This window comes from Pelophylax lessonae (assembly GCF_965119305.1).
Source record: "Pelophylax lessonae genome assembly, chromosome: 3".
Classification (NCBI taxonomy): domain Eukaryota; kingdom Metazoa; phylum Chordata; class Amphibia; order Anura; family Ranidae; genus Pelophylax; species Pelophylax lessonae.
This window is the reverse complement of record NC_138770.1, coordinates 519,657,979-519,679,258: the sequence shown is the minus strand read 5'-3', so window position 1 is coordinate 519,679,258 and position 21,280 is coordinate 519,657,979. Positions and strand designations below refer to the sequence as shown.

General features: G+C 46.0%; 1 protein-coding gene across 3 annotated transcripts in view; it reads right to left on the bottom strand.

Moving 5' to 3' along the window:
- STXBP5 (syntaxin binding protein 5) overlaps positions 1 to 17,881 on the bottom strand; it is a 925,152-nt gene extending 907,271 nt beyond the window's left edge. For all 3 annotated transcript variants that reach the window (XM_082250146.1, XM_082250147.1, XM_082250148.1), the window contains exon 1: positions 17,021 to 17,881. In XM_082250146.1, coding sequence (XP_082106272.1) covers positions 17,021 to 17,155 — 135 coding nt within the window. In that variant the 5' untranslated portion in view covers positions 17,156 to 17,881. The remainder of the gene's footprint in view (positions 1 to 17,020) is intronic.
- Between the last annotated feature and the right edge of the window lie 3,399 nt (positions 17,882 to 21,280).

Genomic DNA, 21,280 nt, shown 5'->3' with positions numbered 1-21,280 from the left:
GTCCTATAGTGCAGACAGATCACGCATCCAGACACCTGGCGGGGAACCCATGCTGCCTGTGCAGTTTCCTGTCAAGGGGGTATGCCACTTCCAGTCATTGCCATTACCAGGCACAGAAGGAGAAAGGGAACCAAGCTATTACTTTCCTGTCCGAGGGGGGGGGGGGTCTTGGAGGGTCACCTTGCAGAATATCCTACTAGCTGCTCCCAGTTGAGCCAGGTAGGTAAAGGTGTGGGGTGTGGGTGGAACAAAAAGAAAGCCAGAGAACAAAGGCCTTCCTCACTCAGGTTCCAGGGGATGCATCGCCCCTGTCCGCAGGAAACCAAAAAACTGACAGGTTCAGCAGAGGGACTGCCTTTTAAAGAGTATTGGTGAGGCGTTTCCTGTTCCTGTTGAAAGAGGTGCTTCTCTCATGGGCTGTCCTGGAAGACGATTGGGGAAAATTAAAAAAAAAAAAAAATATGATACAAGCTGAACTCCAAGGTCAAGGAACGTAAATGGCCATTCAAATCATGCAGTGATTTTTAAGACCGGCTAAAATGGAAAAACATCCAAGAAGACTACTACAAATAAAGCCAAAATGGATTTGCTCAAATGCATACTGCCAAGTCATAATGCTTCTGAGGGCATGTCCTCTGGACAGAGGAGACAAAACTTGAGCTTTTTTGGCAGCTCATGAGAGCTCTATGTTCACCGGCAGGAAAATAAAAAATACATCTTTCAAGGAAAACACTGTACCTTCAATGAAACATGGAAGAGGCTTCAGTTTTGTTTTTGGGGCTGCTTTGGCATGATGTATCTGCCACATGGTGCCCAATCTGTGCAGGGCACAATGAAATATCAAGACCATCAAGGAATTATGGAGCAAGACATGCTACCCAGTGTCAGAAAGCAGTGTCAGTCATAGGGCATGCGCCCTCCAACAGGAAAATGAACCAAACACCACCACTAATGGGGATTTTCCACTGCATGGAACCGAACGGTTCGGCTCGCTTTTGTGCTTTTCCACTGCTGGTACCACATGGTATGGTGTAGGAATGGTTCGGTACGGTGGCGCTTTTCCACTACATGGAACCCAACGGTACGGCTCTCTAAAACAGTACCACCTCGATTGTGGTTCCAAGAGGTACCATACCGGTACCATATCCCACAATCCTTTGCATGCAGTCACTACTAGCCACTGATTGGTCAGAGAATCGTTATCCCACCCACTTACTTTAGTACTACTTTAGTGGAAAAGCAAACCATACCGTACCGAACCGTTCCAACACCGTACCATGTGGTACCATGCAGTGGAAAACCAAACAGGGCCAAGCAGGGCCGAGTAGAGCCAAGCCGGTACTTGCAGTGGAAAAGTGCCATAAAAGCACCCAAAAATGGTGAAGAACAAAAAACTTTGGACTGTTCTGAAGTGGTCTTCTATGAGCCCTGATCTGAATCTTAAGGCACTTTTCCACTGCAAGTACCGGCTCGGCTCTACTCGGCCCAGTTTGCTTTTCCACTGCTGGTACCGCATGGTATGGTGTTGGAACGGTTCGGTACGGTACAGTTTGCTTTTCCACTAAAGTAGTACTAAAGTTAAGTGGGTGGGATAACAACGGGGTGGGTGGGATTCTCTGACCAATCAGTGGCCAGTAGTGACTGCATGCAAAGGATTGTGGGATATGGTACCTCTTGGAACCACAATCGAGGTGGTACTGTTTTTGAGAGCCGTACCGTTCGGTTCCATGCAGTGGAAAAGCGCCGCCGTACCGTACCGAACCGTTCCTACGCCATACCATGTGGTACCAGCAGTGGAAAAGCACAAAAGCGAGCCGAACCGTTCGGTTCCATGCAGTGGAAAATCCCCATTAGTGGTGGCGTTTGGTTCATTTTCCAAAAGAATAGGCCAAACTACTTGTCAGGTGAAAAAGTAAAAATGCTTGCTTGCAATTTCTGCCTCTAAAAGGTCATGCAACGGATTAGGTTAGTCTTATATTTTTTTGTCCTCGCCATTTTCGTTCGTTTTATTGAAAATATTCTGTTGAAATAAAAAGATAAAAAAAAAAAAAAAGAGTAAAAAATGTGGAATACCAATTACTTAAGTCAGTTTCAAGTTCCTTCAGAGAAAATTGTAGGTTCCCATTTCATGAAAGAGTAAGAAAATCTATCTTTTATAATGTGTCCCCCTCCTTGCACACATTTGTGACCATTACCACATGAAGGTAGGTCCAAGAGTTTATTTTAGAGGCAACATGTCACATATAAACCTCCCTTGTACAGTCCATCTGTCTGACGCTTACAGAAAATTGGCCTGTATTGGGTGGGCAGCGGAGTCTTGCAATTCTCTGCAATTTCCACAAACGATCCTCTTAAATCTGCTGTCGTTGCTTCACAGCTGGTCATAAGGCCAAAAGAAAAAAACCACACTAAAACAAAAGTCCTTCTGTAAAAAAAAAAAAAATTAATTAAAGAAAAAAATTGCAGGGAGAAGTGTCCAGTAACATGGCCTGTCAAAATCAGGTGATCAGCCTCTGCTCCAATCAGATTTTGTTGCAGCGTTAAGCAGAGAACAGCAGTCGGCATTTGAGGAATGGTGTGTAAAATGCAAGTAGTGGTGTAAAGTTACATTGCCATTATAAGTACGAGTAGGTCCCCCCCAAGCATATTTAGGACAACACTTCATGCCTGTCTTAGTAAAAATCAGCCAAGCATCACAGTTTAGCTACACTAGTCAACTGTTTTGTTAACAACATTCCATGTGTGAGACTGAGCTCCATGAAGCCCAACTTTTTTTTTTTTTTTTTATATGAACTTTAAGTGGAACCACACTGCATTGGAGTGCCACAAACTAAAAACGCTAACTATTTTATTTTTATTTTTTTAAACTCAAAAGCAAACTCCTCCATCTATCCATGTCTCAATGCTTTATTTTACTGAGAAGTCACCTTTGAAAAACACCCTCCAGCATTTCTGGCTACAGCCATCTTGAGTAAGGGCAGATAATTCATGTAGCATTTAATTCCTGGAATCCATCTGGCCTTAGCTCAAACATGCAGGTAGGTGGGTGTGTGCTTAGCTGAGAAAACAAGAAAAGAGAAGACCCGGCGCCGATCTAAGTGTAGCAATGCAGAATTTAACAACAATTTAAAAGAGTACTACTCACAAGAGTATGGTAAAAAAACAGGCATCTCAACAAAGTGGTGGGTTTGGGCAGAGTTCATCCAGGGGGTCCTTCCGTGATCCTGGCAGAGCTGGTGCTGTGGAGGATGAGCTGCAATCTCCTGGCAGGGGACGCGCTGATCGCTCGGGGTCCGCAGGTAGGAGGGCCGTGATGTCACTTCCTGGAGACACTGTGCAATCGAACGGCGACGCGTTGCGGAGTATGCGCTCCTTCAGGCCGTGCAGGGGCCATTTTGGATAGTATGAGAGTCTCATACTGTTCTCTGCCTCCCACACATCTCTGTGGCGCTTTGCTGTGTGTTTATCATTTTGTATTGTCCCTGCTGAGCCACCGTAATTCAGCTCCCCGAACCACTGGCATATAAGCCCATATCCAAAATGGCCCCTGCACGGCCTGAAGAAGGAGCGCGTGCTCCACAACACGTCGCCGTTCGATTGCACAGTGTCTCCAGGAAGTGACATCACGGCCCACCTACCTGCGGACCCACGCTGCTAAACCACCACCGAGCGATCAGCGCGTCCCCTGCCAGGAGATTGCAGCTCATCCTCCACAGCACCAGCTCCGCCAGGATCACGGAAGGACCCCCTGGATGAACTCTGCCCAAACCCACCACTTTGTTGAGATGCCCGTTTTTTTACCATACTCTTGTGAGTAGTACTCTTTTAAATTGTTATTAAATTCTGCATTGCTACACTTAGGTCGGCGCCCGGTCTTCTCTTTTCTTGTCTTAGATCTATACAGGGTAACTTAACCCTTCACTGGAGGCGGCCATCAAAGTGCATAGCAAACTATACTGGACTTTGTTTTATTGAAGCCAACCTTGCCATATCTGCTCTATGCATAGATTACTGCATGCGGTTCTGACAATCTGATTGCGCCAATCTCTCCCCTTCTCCTTAGCTGAGAAAACCCCCTCTTTCCTTCCTTTTGAATACATAAAAAAGGAGACTTTTCCCTTTCTGGCCTTATGCTTCAGATTCTAATTTTTATTGTAGAGGAAAATGCAGTAAATAACCATTTTCTTTAGCCCCTGTTCACATCAGGCAATCTCACAAATCTGAGCCTATTGCCGATTCCCAAAAGTAGTTAATGCACTACTTTTGGCGACTTAGGGGGCGATTTCTAAAGACATCTCTGCATAAATGTCTTTCAAATCGCCCCCAAACTCGCAATGAAACACGGGTTTAAAATTGTGCGAGTTCAGCTGAATTTGCACGATTTCAAACCTGCCTCCAATGAGAACAAAGCATAAAGGACAGACATGTTTAAATGATAAGTTCACATTTGAAACAGATTACATGTTCCACTCCTTTTTTTAGGGTGTAACATGTTCCACCATCTGTACCCCCTCACCCCACTTCCCTGTAACACCATGCAGATCTCTTCTCACTGCGGCTGACGGCTTGAAGTTCTCAATGAACTGCAAGGGTGCTGGCGAGCATCCTTGTCGTTCCATTGATCTTCCTCAGGTTACCTGCCTGCCATTATCAGAGGCGTAGGCAGACAGCCATCATGAGTGTGCAGGAGCAAGCCATTGCACCGCAATCTGCTGATCCCAGGGGCAATGCTCTGCAGGCTCCTTAGAAAAAATAAATGCACTTTTACCTGCAAAAAATGTGCGAGTGGAAGGTTTTTCATTAGGATAAAAACCCCTTTGGTTTTAGAACCACTACCCTTCCTCTATATAAAAGCAAATATACCAAGCAGAACTTCCCATACAGAAACTTTATTGCTGTAATAAACTTTCGAAACACAAACAACCTACATTGGCCTGTTTGCGATTGGTGGTAAAATGATAGTGCCTCAAAAATAAATATGGAGAACAAAGTAGAGAACGCCTTGATGGTCTGTAAACCTAGTGTGTGCTTTATTTAACAAAGCAATGCAAAAATTTAGTAATCCAGACCCGACACTTCGATTTCAGCCTAATTCCGTCAGATCAGCTAAGAGTTTCAGATTGACGGATATTGATTACTGTGCTTTGTACAATTCACCTTGTATTGACTCACTTGCATTGCCAGTATTTTAGCACTTCCTACTCTAACATCCTGACCGGATTACACATTGGTAGGCTTTATTCTTCGCATTAAATAAAGAAGGCCCTTATAATTCCACAAAAATGTGATACCATCCCCCCCAACACTTGTTAGATGAGTTACAAACTTCACTTCAAGTACTTAACCACCACCACCATCCCCCCCCCCCCCCAATCATCATTCCAGAGTTAAGCTTTAAGCCAGGCATGTCCAACCTGCGGCCCGAGGGCCGCATGCGGCCCAGAACCACAGGCAATGCGGCCCACTGCCCCGACAATTTTTTTTTTGCTGGGGAGGAAGGAAGTCAGGTTGGGGGCACGGCCACAGCAGCTGCCAACTAACGGTAGGCAGAGGCTGCCTCAGAGGGGGGGGGGGGGGGGAGCGTGTGCAGTGTTTGACTCCTACCACCATGACCACTTTAAATCACTGAAGTGGTCATGGTAGTTAGAGTGTTCCTTTGTTATCGCTCTGAAGAAGTAAACCTCTGTATACGGATTCCATTTAATTTGATCATCCTCTAGTTGTGTTAAATTAGTGCGGGGGGCGTGGCGGCGTGGAAAGGGCGCAGAGGCATTTTATTACTTATATACCTTAACTATAGTTTATATTTTATATGCGGCCCGAGAAAATTTCTCTACACAATGTGGCCCAGAGAAGCCATGCTTTAAGCCTTGGTTCACACTGATGCGATGAAGGAAATGCAGCGAATTCTGTGCGTTTTCTGCACTGCATTGAAATCACTCTGTTCATGCGATCTGCTGCAGGTGTCAATGTTAAATTAATGACACCCTGATACAGTTTGCAAAACAGTGCGAGTGCCAGAATCGGATTGCATGAAATAAGGGAGGTTTTTTTCCCCTATTAACCTCCCTGGCGGTATGATTCTTTTGGATTTTAGGTGCTGAAAGCGGTACCATTATTTTGCATGTAATTCTTGTGAATGAGCAGCCCAAACCAAATTATATATATATATATATATATATATATATATATATATATATATATATATATATATATATATATATATATATATAGTATACAGTTGGTTTGGGCTTCTCAGGAGCTTTTAAAATTGGATTCAGATGCAACAAAGAGGATCCTGCACCATTTTGGTGCAATTTGAGCCATGCAAAATGAATGACACCAGTAGCCCTGCACAGACTTGTGATTTGCAAAGGAACGGGTGCAATTTCTGTGCGAACCACATGTGGTGTCCCGCACTGCACAAGTGTCAACCAGGGATTAGAGGCCTTTATTCAGACAGACCGGTGCCACCAACAGGAAGTTACACTACACATAGCTAATAGGGAGTAGTGGGAGGTACTGGGTGTAGTAGGGGTTTAAAATATACGAGAACCGGTCATGATCGCCCCTAGCTTCTGAAGACACCAAGTGAGAAGGGCGAAATGCGGCAAGCGTGGAAGAGATAAAGATGCCAAACTGACAGCCGATACGAACGCTGTGACAGCAATTCTCATGCTTTCAATGCTCAGAAATTTCAACACCGTTGTAGTGCAATTATGCTTTTATCCGTTCAATAAAGTAAACAGTATTATGCTATGATCATCTCTCACTATTGGAATGTACATCATACTTCTGCTGATTGCCTTGTATACTACCAAAGAGGGAAGGAGCTAGAGCCATCCATCTACCACGCTGATTTTGATCTTATTGCTGACCATCTTTGTGCCGAGAGCCTTGCAGACTGCTTAAGAGGGAAGGAGCTAGATCCATCCATTTACCATGCAGATTTTGATCTTATTGCTGGCGAGCAGGGACTCAGGAGGGAAGCACGAAGTGTCACCTGAATCCTATTTGGGAAGGCAAAAAGGACTTTTGCCTGTTTGATTGCACCATCACTTTATGCATCTAGGATTGCACTGGCACTTTATATGTTTTGATTGATTTATAGGTTATGTAATGTTCATATGGTTTTAAGGAAGCAGCGCTATTTTACCTGTTTTTGATTATGGTTTGCGGTTCCAATACCTTTCATAATAGCAGCAGCTCCTTTATGCATTTGTACTTTTTGGTAATCATATAAGACGCATGGCTTTGTACACATCAAAAAATCCATAGCGCTGGTCAATCATACATACACTTCCAACTGTCTAGTTTGTAAGCAGCTATAGCACAACGTCCTGCTGCATCCAAAAGTGGTGTTTAGCCACATGTGAATATTGCAGTCTAACCACCCATATCTGAATGAGACTTTAACCTCTTAACCTCTTGCCGACTGCCGCACGACTATTTACGTCGGCAGTCAGCCCCTCACAGGCAGAGCGACGTAGGGATACGTCACTAGCCTGTAAGGGTGTGAGGAGCGAGTGCGCGCCGCCGGAGGCGCGCTCCCGCTCGGTCACGGACCCCCCCCCCGCGCGCGTGTGTGCCCGGCGGACCCGATGTCCGCCGGGCACTCGCGATCGTCCGTGACAGCGGGAGAAAGGCAGGTGGCTAGTGTAAACAAAGCCGCCTGTCAGTTCTCCCTGTGTAAGAATGATGATCAAACGGTTCTACTATGTAGGTCCGTTGATCATTGTTCTTACACACGCAGCCAATCACAGTTAGAAGCACGCCCCTAGTACACACTTAACCCCTCCCTCTCCAATACAGTTAACTCCTTCACTGCCAGTGTCATTTTTACAGTAACAGTGCATATATATATATATATATATATATATATATATATAGCACTGAATACTGTAGTAATGTCACTGGTAACCCCAAAAGTGTCAAAAATGTCAGTCAAGGGTCCAATCTGTCCGCCACAATGTCGCAGTCCCGCAAAAAAAAAAAAAAAAAAAAAAAAATTTGCAGATCGCCGCCATTACGTGTTAAAAAAAAAAACAAAAATCTTTCCCTTTGTTAGTAAACGCAATAACTTTTGCGCAAACCAATCAAAATACGCTTTTTGCAATTTTTTTTACCAAACATATGGTAAAAAAAAAAAAAAAAAAAATTGGCCTAAAATGTTAAAAAAAATTTGATTTTTACATTTTTTTGGGGGGGGAATTTCATATAAAAAAAATGTGAAAAATATTGTTATTTTTGCAAAATTGACGCTCTTTTTTGTTTATAGCGCATGATAAAAAAAAAAAAAAAAATTCGCACAGGTGATCAAATACCACCAAAAGAAAGCTCTGTTTGTGGGGTACAGCGTCGCACGACCGCGCAATTGTCCGTTAAAAGTCACGCAGTGCCGAATCGCAAAATACCCCCTGGTCAGGAAGGGGGTAAAAAAAAATCTTCCAGGGCTTAAGTGGTTAAGACACATACACACACTACAATCTGATTGCACAATCTCCCTTGGATCTACCTACAAGTATAAAATTCAAGGGCATTTCTGAATGGATTGTTTAGGTAGGTCCTCACATTACATATTGTTTGTTAGATTCATTATGTAGAGAGATTATACAGTTAGATGCGCGGCAACCTCAGATTTCATGTTGTCCACAGCAACTAATCTGGTGCCAACTGTCCTTTCTGCAGTGCTTGTTTAAAAATCGAATAAAGGATTGTGACTGGTTGCTATGGGCAACAAGAAAAAAAAAAATTCCTGTTTGCAAACTTACCATAATGTCAGCCCCAAATGTCACATGGAGCGGAGCCCTTAGAGACAAATAGTTGCTGAACTTCGCTCATTACTGTTCTTTCCCAAGCCTTTAGATCACATGATGGCTCAGTGGCTGCAAACCAACATTTGTTTCGTTTCTTGTAAGTTGTGGTTATAAAAATAAGCCAAACCAACTAGAATACTTAGGTCTACCCCAGGATGACCCTATTAGCTTTGCAGAGTTTCAGAAGCTCCCGAATAGGGAAACTAAAAAAACGACTCCCTCATTTCAGGCTGATCCCTGGGACAGGCACAGCAAATCTCCCAACCTTTCAGTCTCCTCAAGCTATTTTGGATTCTTTTACTTTCACAAAACCTATAATTGCAGCAAGCTAAAACTTCCATTGACATCTCCAGCCCTTTACCTTTCTAAATGCCCAGCTCAATGGGCTGCTAATTGGCTACACTGCAAGTAATTTCCAACCACAGCAATAAACACATTCCAAGATGGTCAGGTTTTGTTACGTTTCACTTGGGTGTTCATTGGGCGTTCTGTAAGGGGTGTCAGTTGGGTTGTCTTGTACCTGGTCACCGCCCCCCAATAGCAACGTGTCACCATCCCCCAAAACCCCGGTAACAAAGCTCACCCAAGGCAATGACTATTCACAGCACCAAGATCAGGGACACTCGAAAACATGCATGTAGTTTGCCACAGTGCCTGGCATAATGAATAATAAATACTGTACTTCATATTTTAGCTGAACAAGATTTTTTTTTTTTTTTTCTTATTTAATTGGCCCAGCTTGGATACATCCAATTCTTTATAGCTCGCATCTGGAGCTGGAAATCAGCTGGGGATGCAGATAATCACTTTGGTAGCCTAAGCTACATACAGTGGTTGATTTACTAAAAATCGAGAGCGCAAAATCTGGGACAGCTCTGCATAGAAACCAATTAGCTTCCTTTTATTTTATTTATTTATTGTCAAAGCTTAAAGTGGTTATAAAGGCAGAAGGTTTTTTTTCATCTTAATCATTTGCATTAAGATAAAAAGCCTTCTGTGTGCTGCAGCCTTCCCAGCACCCCCTAATACTTACCTGTGCCCTATTTCTATCCAGTGATGTCCACGAGTCCCTCAGCCATCCGGGGCTCTCCTCCCTGATTGGCTGAGACAGTCACAGCGCCATTAACTCCCATGGCTGTCAAAGTCAGTTAGCCAATCAGGAGAGAGAGGGGGCGAGCCGAACTGCAGCCAGGAGCAGAAACAAGGGGCCTGAGGAGGATTCAGGCTGCCCTATGCAAAACCGCAGGAGGGAAGTATAACTTTTTTTTTTTTTTTTTTTTTTTTTTTTAAACAAGACTTTACAATCACTTTGATTGAACAAGCTGAAGTTAGGAGCAGATTGGCTACCATGAACAGCAGCATTAGATTTTGCATTCTAAATTTTAGTAAATCAACCCCACAGTCAGTGCTAGTCTCCTCGGAGTGCTTCTCAAGCAACTTGCATGCTGTATACAGAACAGAGAAGTCAGCAGCTTCACCATTCAGAGAATGCCTTTCCAATAAATACAAAGTAGAGCTTCACAATCTCGATTTTTTTGCTTAGAATAAAGATCACGGTTCTCGGCGTAACATCATCTTTCACATTATACAAAAAACTGGGCTAACTTTACTATTTTTTATTCATTAAAGTATTTTTTTCCCCAAAAAAATGGTGTTTAAAAAGGCCGCTGCGCAAATACAGTACGACAAAATATTGCAATGAGCACCATTTTATTCTCTAGGGTCTCTGCTAAAAAAGTAAGTAAGTTTCTAGCAAAAAACACTGATTTTAACTTGTAAAGCAACAAATGTCAGAAAAAGGCTTAGCCTTTAAAGCTCTGTTCACATACTAGTGTCCTGGATCGTGGGCGTCCTGGATCGTGGGCAGAATCACAGCGATTCTGAACTCGCAGCAAATCGTGGGACGCCCACTTTCAATGGCACCCCAAATGAGGTACGATTTTGCTGCGATTGTCGCTCGACGAATCATGGTAAAATTGCGTAAACAGAATCGCGAGACGCCTGTAGCCCAAAAATAGTACAAGAACTTCTTTTGGGCGACAGGCAACCCCCGATTCGGTTTGTGCAATTTTATAGTAATTTAGTCAAGCGACAATCCTGGCAAAAATCACGCCACGTTTGCGGTCCCATTGAAAGTGACGGAATCGCGCGTGCGTCCCGCCATTTGCCATGATCCGGAAAACAGCAATATGTCAAAGGAGCCTCAGGGGTTAAACTGCCCTCAATTACAGACCGAAGTTCATCCCTTTGATCTAAAAGAACCAAATGATACTTTATAGTTATCTCCCAGTGCAAAGCAATGTTGATGAAAATAAGGGGCCTCCTAATGTTTAATAGCTGAGTGAGCACAGAATGGCTCTGCACCTTATGAATCATGGAAATGCCAGCTTAAGAAATGGATTTGAATCAAGATTTTTTTTTAAAGATTAAATCGTAGAGCTCTAATACAAGGCATTCTTTGGATAGACGAAGAGCAGAAGAAGGGTGGGTGACATAATCTCATCCAATCAGGGATGGGGGCTGCTTCTGCTACAGTATGAATGAAGCTCATATCAGTGCAAGATGTACTGTATGTACCAAACACTCATGAAATTAGTTTGCCTGGGGTGGGGCTTTAATAAATCGCACCCTCAGCGTTGCCTATAACTGTCTCCTCTCCATTTTATCTTTCTGGGAAGGGGGGGTCCCCCAAGGTTCTGTTCGCATTACTAACTGACATATGAGCATGAATGTTACACCACTTACTCAAACTTTCTAAAACTGAGCTCATAATATTTCTTCCTGCCCGTGCCCCCTGCTCCGATTTCTCCATCAAGCTCAATAACACAACCATCAGTCCCTCATCCTAGGGCACTAGGGTACAAAGTGCTGTCCTTACAGCTCTAAATCCAACCACTGTCCAAATCTTGTAGACTTTACATCCGTAACATCTCAAAATTATGCCCCTTTACCTGTTAAAACCACTAAGCACTTACCTCTCGCCTTGACTATTGTAACTTCCTCCTCATTGGCCTACCTCTTCGCAGGCTATCATCTTCAGTCTATCATGAATGCTGCTGCCAGCCATGCACCCTCCCAACCATTCGGTGTCCACCACCCCTCTCTGCCAATCCCTTCACTGGCTTCCCACTGCCCAATTAATCAAAATCAAAACACAAATAACATACAAAGCCATTCACAACTTTGCCCCAAGCTAAAATATCCCCCAAACCATCCTCTAAACTCCCCCCCAAGACCCCCTGCTTTCTAGCTACCTTGTCTCCTCCAATGCTCATCCTCCAGAGCCTCTCCCATCCTTTGGAAATCAACACCCCAATCTGGTCAGGTCAACTATCTCCTACTCTGGCCACTTTAAGGTAATCCCCTTCACAGAAGCCTATCCTGCCTTCAGCTAATAACCAAAACTTCTCTCTCCCATTAGTTCATCCCTCATAGGCAATACCTTTTTTCCACCAGCCCCACCTTTTCAGATTGTAAGCTCACAGAGCAGGGCTCTCCTAATCCTCTTGTATTGAATTGTTGCTGTATGGTCTCCCTTTATAATGTATTATTATTCAGGGATGGTGATCTTGTAATGCTAAGACCAGGTATCTCATTTAAAGTTGCAAATTCCCCCTTTTTGCCCTTTACATTGTAAAGCGCTGTGCAAATGGTTGGTGCCATTTAAAATAATAATAATGAAAATAAGCATGGTAGAAAAGCATGGTGTACTTGGTAGAGACAACTCTAGGGATCCTAAATTAAGTCTGAAGTACAGCGCTAATAAAATAGGGGGGGGGGCGATTCAATAATGGTCCAAGATCAGGGTTTCTTAACCATTATACCATAACTATTAAGTCAGGGCTTGACAAATTTGCTTTGAATCTAGGAGCCAGCTAAAATAGTTAGAAGCCAGCTTTATTTTCAACTACAGAGATTGCATATCTTGAATTTGCACACAAAGGGGACTGGAGCCAGACATGCTGCTGGGTGGTTTCAGGGGACATGTATCCTTTTGGGGCTCTTGGAATGTGGGACTTGACACTTGAGGCTGTTGGGGCTGGGGTTTTTGGTGTGTGTGTTGTGTGGCATGCTGTGTGGGCTGGACTCTGCTCGCCTCCAGCATCAGGTGCCTGGGAGGAGGAGGGTTGGCCATGGTGCGCACAGATTGGCTGGTGCAGAGGGAGAGGGTGTGGGGGAGCCTTTCTGCACAGGGTCTGCTGGGGGAGGGGGCAGAGGGGATGCCGGTGTATAGAGAATAAGAGAAACATTGGCTCTGCTGCAGGTAAGTAGTAGAGCTGAAGTTGCTTTTTTGTTTTTAGATGTTGAAGCTGGATCAGCTGCCCGGGGTCCAGAGGTGCAAATCCAATGAGAGTTGGTCGTGCCTGGTGCCAGCAGTGAGTGGACAGGCGCTAGGATGCAGTTTCTGGTTGCCAAGGCGACCTGGGATTTGTCGAGCCCTGTCCCTCCATATACACACCTAGGTCTAGTACCCCCCTATAGATGCACCCTGCTCCCCCCCTTTTTATACACACTGGGTCTGGTTCACCCCCTTTCTACATACACATTGCCCCCCCCTTCTGTATACATCCTGAGTCTGGTTGTCACCCCCCACTGTATACCACTGGTCCTGCCCCCCCCCCCCCACCTGTATACACCCTGGGTTTGGTCCTGCTCTGTTGCGCTTGATTCGGGAGCCCAGGCCGATGAAGGAGCACATCGTCTGTGGTCCCGTGTGAGAAGAGCAGAGTATACCAGCTCCTCAGCTACATCCACACCTCCACCGCGTGGTAGTACTGCCAGTCCACTACCTCCGTCAGGTGGAGGCCCCCAGGCTCCCAGTTACCCTGACCCCACCTGCACAGTGTAGGTGAGCTCCAGGGGGAGGAATGTCAGCTTGCGGCTTGGGCACCGCGGGCTGCAGAAGAGCTGGCACAGCTCCCCCAGAGAAGCATTTCATTCTCAGACCCTGCTTGGGCATTGAAGAAAGGAGGGGACAGCGGCTGCCTGAGGAGAGGAGCACCCTTCCCCCCCCAGACAGACCACCTGCCTGCTACCATGAAGACCAGCCGGGGAAGAGAGAGGAATCAACTGCCTGGTGCCTACAACTGCACGTTCAGGGCGTCGGGCAATGGAAATTGGGTAAGTGGGCTTACAGAAACTCAGGTGCCAGGACGCAGTTTCTGGTCACCATGGCGCCTGGGATTTGTCAAGCCCTGCTCAAAGCAACTCTTGAAATAATTTTCAACCCCCTGCTAAAATAATTATACTTATAGCATTTAGAAGTTTAATACAGTAATATGGAATATCCATGAGCCCCTAGTTTCAGTAATCTTTAAATCAAAAGAAAAAAACGAAGAAGATGACAGTAAAAATTGTGGCGTTGTCCAATATGCGTGAGCAGTGACCCCTTACATTAACTGTTAGTAGAAAATGATCCCTTGGCATTGGTCATCTGTGTTGGTGGCAGAGCAATTCCAATAGCTCAAGAAACCCCTAGCACAGTGGTTTTTAACCTTGTTGGAGGTACTGAACCCCACCAGTTTCATATGCGCATTCACCGAACCGTTCTTAATTGGAAAAATAAAATATGATTTTTTCAAATTCAAAACATAGGTATATATTTAGGTATAGATTTTTACATAGGTGCACAAAATGAACAAAACCATTAAAACATGATTTTCACACAAAAACATAATAATGAATATTTACTGCAAATCAGTGTGACTTCTGCTGTTGTCTTTCAGAGACCAGTTCAGAAATGACCTCCGCCGAACCCGCGAGACTGACTGACCGAACCCCTGGGGTTCGATCGAACCCAGGTTAAGAACCACTACCCTAGCACCCTCAGAAGGAATTCTAGCGTTCTATGGAGCACTGGTTGAGAAAGGCTTCCATAGATAGTGACCATTTCTGGATGTATAATCCATTATGAATTGGCTACCCAAGTGATTGTCATTTATAAAAGCTAGTAAAAAACAAAAACCCATCATGAAACCTATACCATAGAATGCTTTGGGGCCCATATACACTTGTAAATGCATCCTGCAAAAATGAATATTTATTTTTGCACAAAACTGGAGAGCGCAAGGAAACCGGTCATCTTCCAGGTTTTGTTGTCAAAACTTACAGTAGAGTTTTTTTATTTTATTTTTTTAAAGCCTTACCCATCTGGTGGTAAGTTTTGCTAACTTTTGATACTTGCCCACCAAGCGCTGTCCAGTTAGGAGGCTCTCTTCTTCTGGCAGCACTCGGTACCGCGCCACCATCATTCGGCTACCGGCTGTTCTGGATTCAGCCAGCACGCCTCCCAAAATGTGTGGGCAGGCCCTCCTCCCTCCTCTGGGATATGCCTGGGGAGGCGGGCCAGACATATATATATTCATATTTCTCAACTAAAAGCAAAGCCCTATTCCTGCAGAGGATGGGAGGAGCCTCAGGAGGTCAAAGGTCCGCTTTGTATTATATAACAAGCTGAAGTTAGAAGCCGATTCTGGTGTGGTTGTACTAAAACCGGAGGGCGCAAGATCTGGTGCAGCTGTGCATGGTAGCCAATCAACTTCCAATTTCAGCTTGTTCAATTAAGGGTCCATTCACACTAGCGCGACTTGGTCGCCTGACAAGTCGCGGTGGGTCGCTCGCCATTGAATAGTACAGGACCCGTTCTAATAGGAGCGACACAAGTCGCTCCGGCTTAGAAAAAGGGTCCTGTACTACTTTGGGGCGACCTGGAGGCGACTCGCATTGACTTCAATTGTATGAAGTCCCTGCAAGTCGCGCCAAGGTCGCCCCCGCAAGTCGTGTCGCGCCAGTCTGAATGGGCGCTAAGTTTTGACAAACGTGAAAGCTGATTGTTTTCTTTGCAGAACTGCACCAGATTGTGCATCCCCAATGGCACAGCATGTCAACACAAGTGTGCACTGGTGCATGCCACAATGCCCATTTTAATACGTTTCCATTTATTTCAATGGAAACTGCATATGCGGACAGTGTATATGGGCCCTTAGTCCAGTAAGATTTGCAATGGATTATATTCATAAATCAGATTACTATGCTAAACCATAGAATCATTTTCAGCACTGTCAGAAAAATCAATAACCCAACATCATCCAACAAGAGCGCTCAGGCTACAACTAGGCCACAAGTGTGCGTGTGTTATGGTGTACTACTCAAACTTGCACAACGATGTAAATTAACTCTTGACAGTGGACCAAGACCTATGAAAAAGCTGGGAGACCCTGATATTTTTTTTTTATCATTTCTGCACCAGAGTATAAACACACACACACACACACACACACACACACACACATATGACCATCTCAGTTTTTCATCCTTGTCAACAAATAAAAATAATTACACAACATCTCTTTGAAGAAAAGTGAAATGAGGCTGACCAACAATAACCTGTATGGCGGCTCAATCTAACGTCAATGATTACAGGGAAAACATCATTGTGAAATAGGAAGGGGGGGGGGTAGAACCAAGTTACCAGTTCAGGCCTTTGGCAGGGAAGAGGTTGCCACAAGAGAAGACTGATCAAAAGGAGCAAGCCTTGACGGACATCAATGCCATCAGAATGGGGAAATTGACAAGAGGAGGAGAGAAACGGGGAGGAATTGACAATGTGGGGGGAGCTTGAGCTCGGCAAACACAACCCAAAAAAAAAAATTAAAAATGGTGCAGAGCTTTCCCAGATGCCCTTCAAGCCACACGAGGACAAGACCATCTAAAAACAGCAACATAAACAGAAGCCTGGATGGATCTAGGAAAAACGAAGGTGGAATCCATGCGCTCCTACTAAACATCTGATCGGTGTAGAAACACAATAAAATAGATTACATTAGCCATTCAAAATTTAGACAGATCTGATCTTCTGTGGGCTAAAATATTCAGTGTATAGGTGGCATTTTTTTTTTTTTAAAGCTGGTAAGCCTTACAGATAAAACAAGCCTCAGCCATGGTAAATCTGCACATTCATGGGGTGGCCTATGTCTAGCTCCCTACACAGCACTGCCAGGTCTTCCTATACAAGATGGGATGGACGCAGGTGAACAGGCATTCTTCGACAGCCACATCATGGGTCTTATTAGCCGATCGGTGCCAAGTATGTGTGTGGTTACATGCAGAGAGATGTTACAGATATACACATTGGGGGGGGGGGGGGGGGGGCTTATTGCAGATGATGACAATGCTAGTAATAAATAGTACTCATCCCAATTCACCTTGCAGAGCTGGAAGTGCTCGGACTGGAGGGTCTCTGGGATTTCCACCTCCCTGATTCCAGGCTGGGATGAAGACGAAGATGAAGAGGAGGATACGGCTGTCAGGCCATCCAGCACCTTTTTAAATCTCCTCATGGTCACCCTTCTCTGCCTCTTGATCCACCACCACCACCTCCTCCAGATCCCACTCTCCTCTCACCCCCCCACCTTTGCTCTCCTCCTCCCTTCTTGTGTTGGTCTCCCCCTTCTCTGTGGTTGATGGGCACCCTACACACAGGAGGGTCCTGGCACCTGGGGGGAGGAGGAGGAGGAGGAGGAGGAGGAGGGAGGTTGCTGCTGCTGCTGCTGCTGCTGCAGGTGATCTGTGCTGGAGAGGAAGGACAGGACTGATGAGTAGAAGGGAAAAAATAAATAAATAAAAAATCTCTTGCTGTCTTTTCTGTTGCTGTGAGGAAGAGAAGAAGCTCAGTCCAGCATGGAGCCCGGTTGTGGGTGGGAGGGGACAGGCAGGTGGCCCTCGGTCCCCAGATGTGCCAGGCTGGGTGTCGGGAGAAGAGGACGCCTCTGTGTCTTTGCCTGTGCTGCACTGGAAGCGACAGCAGCCTGCCACAAGCTGCTCTCTTCCCTCCCCTTCCTTCCTCTCTCTTCTCCGCTCTCTATACCCCTCCCCTTCCCTCGCTGTCACATTTTCCTCTTCCTCACTCCTCGGCTCTCCGTCTTCGGGTTGCCATGCCCGGCTGAGGAGAACGTTCCAGCACAAGGCCGCCCACCGCTTGTTGCTCCGGGTTTCTAGCCGGCACTTCCTTATCACAAGGCGGCTCGGATACACCTGGCCGTGTTTTCAGTGTGAGTGTATGTGCGGCCCCGCCCCTGTGTGCCTCCTGTCACCGCTCATTGTGCTGCTGCTGCTGCCGCCACTCCTACCCTCGCCCCGCCCACCAGCGTCTGCTCTACACCTATACACGGCTACTGCCAGGGACGGGGCATGCTGGGAGGAGGGCACACAGCGGGAGGGGGCAGGATGCCCACAGGGCATGCTGGGGGGAGTGGTTCTGCAGAAGGTGACAGCTGGGGGCTGACAGGACATTCTGGGGGGAGTAGTTCCACAGAAGGTGACAGCTGGGGGCTGACAGGACATGCTGGAGGGAGTAGTTCCACAGAAGGTGACAGCTGGAGGGTGATAGGACATGCTGGAGGGAGTAGTTCCACAGAAGGTGACAGCTGGAGGGTGACAGGACATGCTGGGGGTAGTAGTTCTACAGAAGGTGACAGCTGGGGGCTGACAGGACATGCTGGGGGTAGTAGTTCTACAGAAGGTGACAGCTGGGGGCTGACAGGACATGCTGGGGGGAGTAGTTCCACAGAAGGTGACAGGAAATGCTGGGTGGAGTAGTTCTGCAGAAGGTGACAGCTGGGGGCTGACAGGACATGCTGGGGGGAATAGTTCTACAGAAGGTGACAGCTGGGGGCTGACAGGACATGCTGGAGGGAGTAGTTCTACAGAAGGTGACAGCAGGGGGCTGACAGGACATTCTAGGGGGAGTAGTTCCTCAGAAGGTAACAGCAGTGTGCTGACAGGACATGCTGGAGGGAGTAGTTCTACAGAAGGTGACAGCTGGGGGCTGACAGGACATTCTAGGGGGAGTAGTTCTACAGAAGGTGACAGCTGGGGGCTGACAGGACATGCTGGGGGTAGTAGTTCCACAGAAGGTGACAGCTGGAGGCTGACAGGACATGCTGGGGGTAGTAGTTCCACAGAAGGTGACAGCTGGGGGCTGACAGGACATGCTGGGGGTAGTAGTTCCACAGAAGGTGACTGCTGGGGGCTGACAGGACATGCTGGGGGAAGTAGTGACAGCAAGGGGCTCACAGGGCATGCTAGGGGGGAGTAGTTTCTCAGAAGATAACAGCAGCGGGCTGACAGGACATGCTGGGGGTAGTAGTTCTACAGAAGGTGACAGCAGTGTGCTCACAGGGCATGCTAGGGGGAGTAGTTCCTCAGAAGGTAACAGCAGTGGGCTGACAGGACATGCTGGGGGTAGTAGTTCTACAGAAGGTGACAGCAGTGTGCTGACAGGACATGCTGGGGGTAGTAGTTCTACAGAATGTGACAGCAGGGGGCTAAAAGGGTATACTGGGTGAGTAGTTCCACAGAAGGGACTGAAAGGGCATGCTGCAGGGAGTAGTTCCAGAGAAGGTGCTGACAGAACATGCTGGGGGGTAGTAGTTCTCCAGAAGTTGACAGCAGGGGGCTGACAGGACATGCTGGAGGCAGTAGTTCTACAGAAGATGACTAAAGAGAATGCTGGGGGTTGTAGTTCTACAGAGGGTGGCAACAGAAGGCTTATAGGGCATGCTGGGGGGTAGTAGTTCCTCAAAAGGTGCTAACAGGACATGCTGAGGGGAGTGATTCCACTGTAGAATCTGACAGGACATACATGGAGTAATGGTGCCACAGTAGATGACAGCAGGTACTGACAGGACATGCTAGGGCTAGTAGTTCCACAGTAGATGCTAACCTTGCATGTTGCGGCCAATAGTGCCACAGAATAGGACAGCAAGCACTGATAGAGCATGCTGGAATTATTAGTTCCACAGCAGATGCTGACAGGGCATGCTGGGAGTAATAGTTCCACAGAAAATGACAGCATGTGCTGACAGCGCATACTGGGTACTAGTTTCCCAGTAGGTGTTAACTGTGCATGCTGTAGGTAGTAGTGCCTCAGAAGATGACAACAAGCACCAATAGAGCATGCTGGGAATAGTAGTGCCACAGTACATACTGAGAACATGCTGGGGTTGGTAGTTCCACAGAAGATGACAGCAGGGGAATGACAGGGCATGCTGGGAGCAGTAGTTCCACAGTAGCAGGGAGAAGTTGGCTGCTTTGCAGTTTCTGACAAGCCATGCTGGGAATGCTAGTTCCTTAGTAGCTGAGAGCCAAGGGCATGCTGGGAATGTTCCCTATTACTTGACAGCAGGTGCTAACACGGCATGTTGAGGATAGTAGTGCCACATTAGTTGGAAGCAGGGGCTGACAGGACAGGCTAAGGATAGTAGTTCAACAGTAGATGACAGCAGATGTTTGATGGACATGCTGGGAATAATAGTTCCACAATCATCGGGAGAAGCTCATTGTTTTGCAGTTGCTGGCAGGTCGTGGAGAGAATGCTAGTTTCTCAGTACCCGAAAGCCATTACTGGCAGGACATGCTGGGAATAGTAATACCACAGTAGATGGCAGCGGGTGCTAAAAGGGCATGTTGTGAATAGTAGTTCCACAGTAGATGTAAGCAGGTGCGGAAAGGACATGCTGGAAATTGTAGTGCCACAATAGATGACTGCATATGTTGAAATAATAGCTCCACAGTATATGACAAAGATGCTGGCAGAGCACGCAGGCCATAAGGGTACATGTACACAATCATAATGAAATTACTAATCATCTGCACAGGATCTTGCTGGCAAAGGTTGGTAGAAAGATCCTGCATACAAAATGCATGAAATGGTCGGTAAGATGCTTGTGTTTACACAGAAAGTGGTGAATAAACATCTTGGCGATTTTAAAAAGTTATTTTATTCTATGCTTTGTACCTTACACTTTTTCAATAAAAATCTATTGAAAGTGAAAGTAGTGATTAATGATTCTTTCTCTGAATGGTCTAAGGTAATCAGTGGTGTACCCCAAGGTTCAGTGTTGGGACCCTTACTTTTTATTATATTTATAAATGATATATGGTCTGGGATTAAAAGTACTATTTCAGTCTTTCCAGATGACACCTAACTTTGCAGTTTAATAATGTCCTTACAGCAGTGTTTCTCAACCTTTGTAAGGCCATGGCTCAGTGCATTCTTTCAGAAGGCTTCCATGACCCAAGAGTAAAGAAAAAAAGAGTTTATATTGATTAATTCTAGGACTATGAGAGATAGGATGGAAGTATGTATAGGGAACCGCAGGTGTCCTGTCAACCAGTGATGTCATGTGCAAGTCCAACCCCCGTCATCAAAGGAGGACAGAAGTGGAACTTCCTCTGGGCAGACAGCTTGCTTTACATCCCAGCTCACTCCTCCTGCTTCCCTGGCTAAAAGGTATGGGGCACCCTAATAGGGAGGGACACCTAATGTAAGGGTGTGCTGTGATTAGGACACTTGATGTAAGGGTGCACTTTGATAGGAACACTCGTATGAGGACACCTGATGTAAGGGGGCACTATGATGGGGACATCTGATGTTGGGGGCACTATGACGGGGACATCTGATG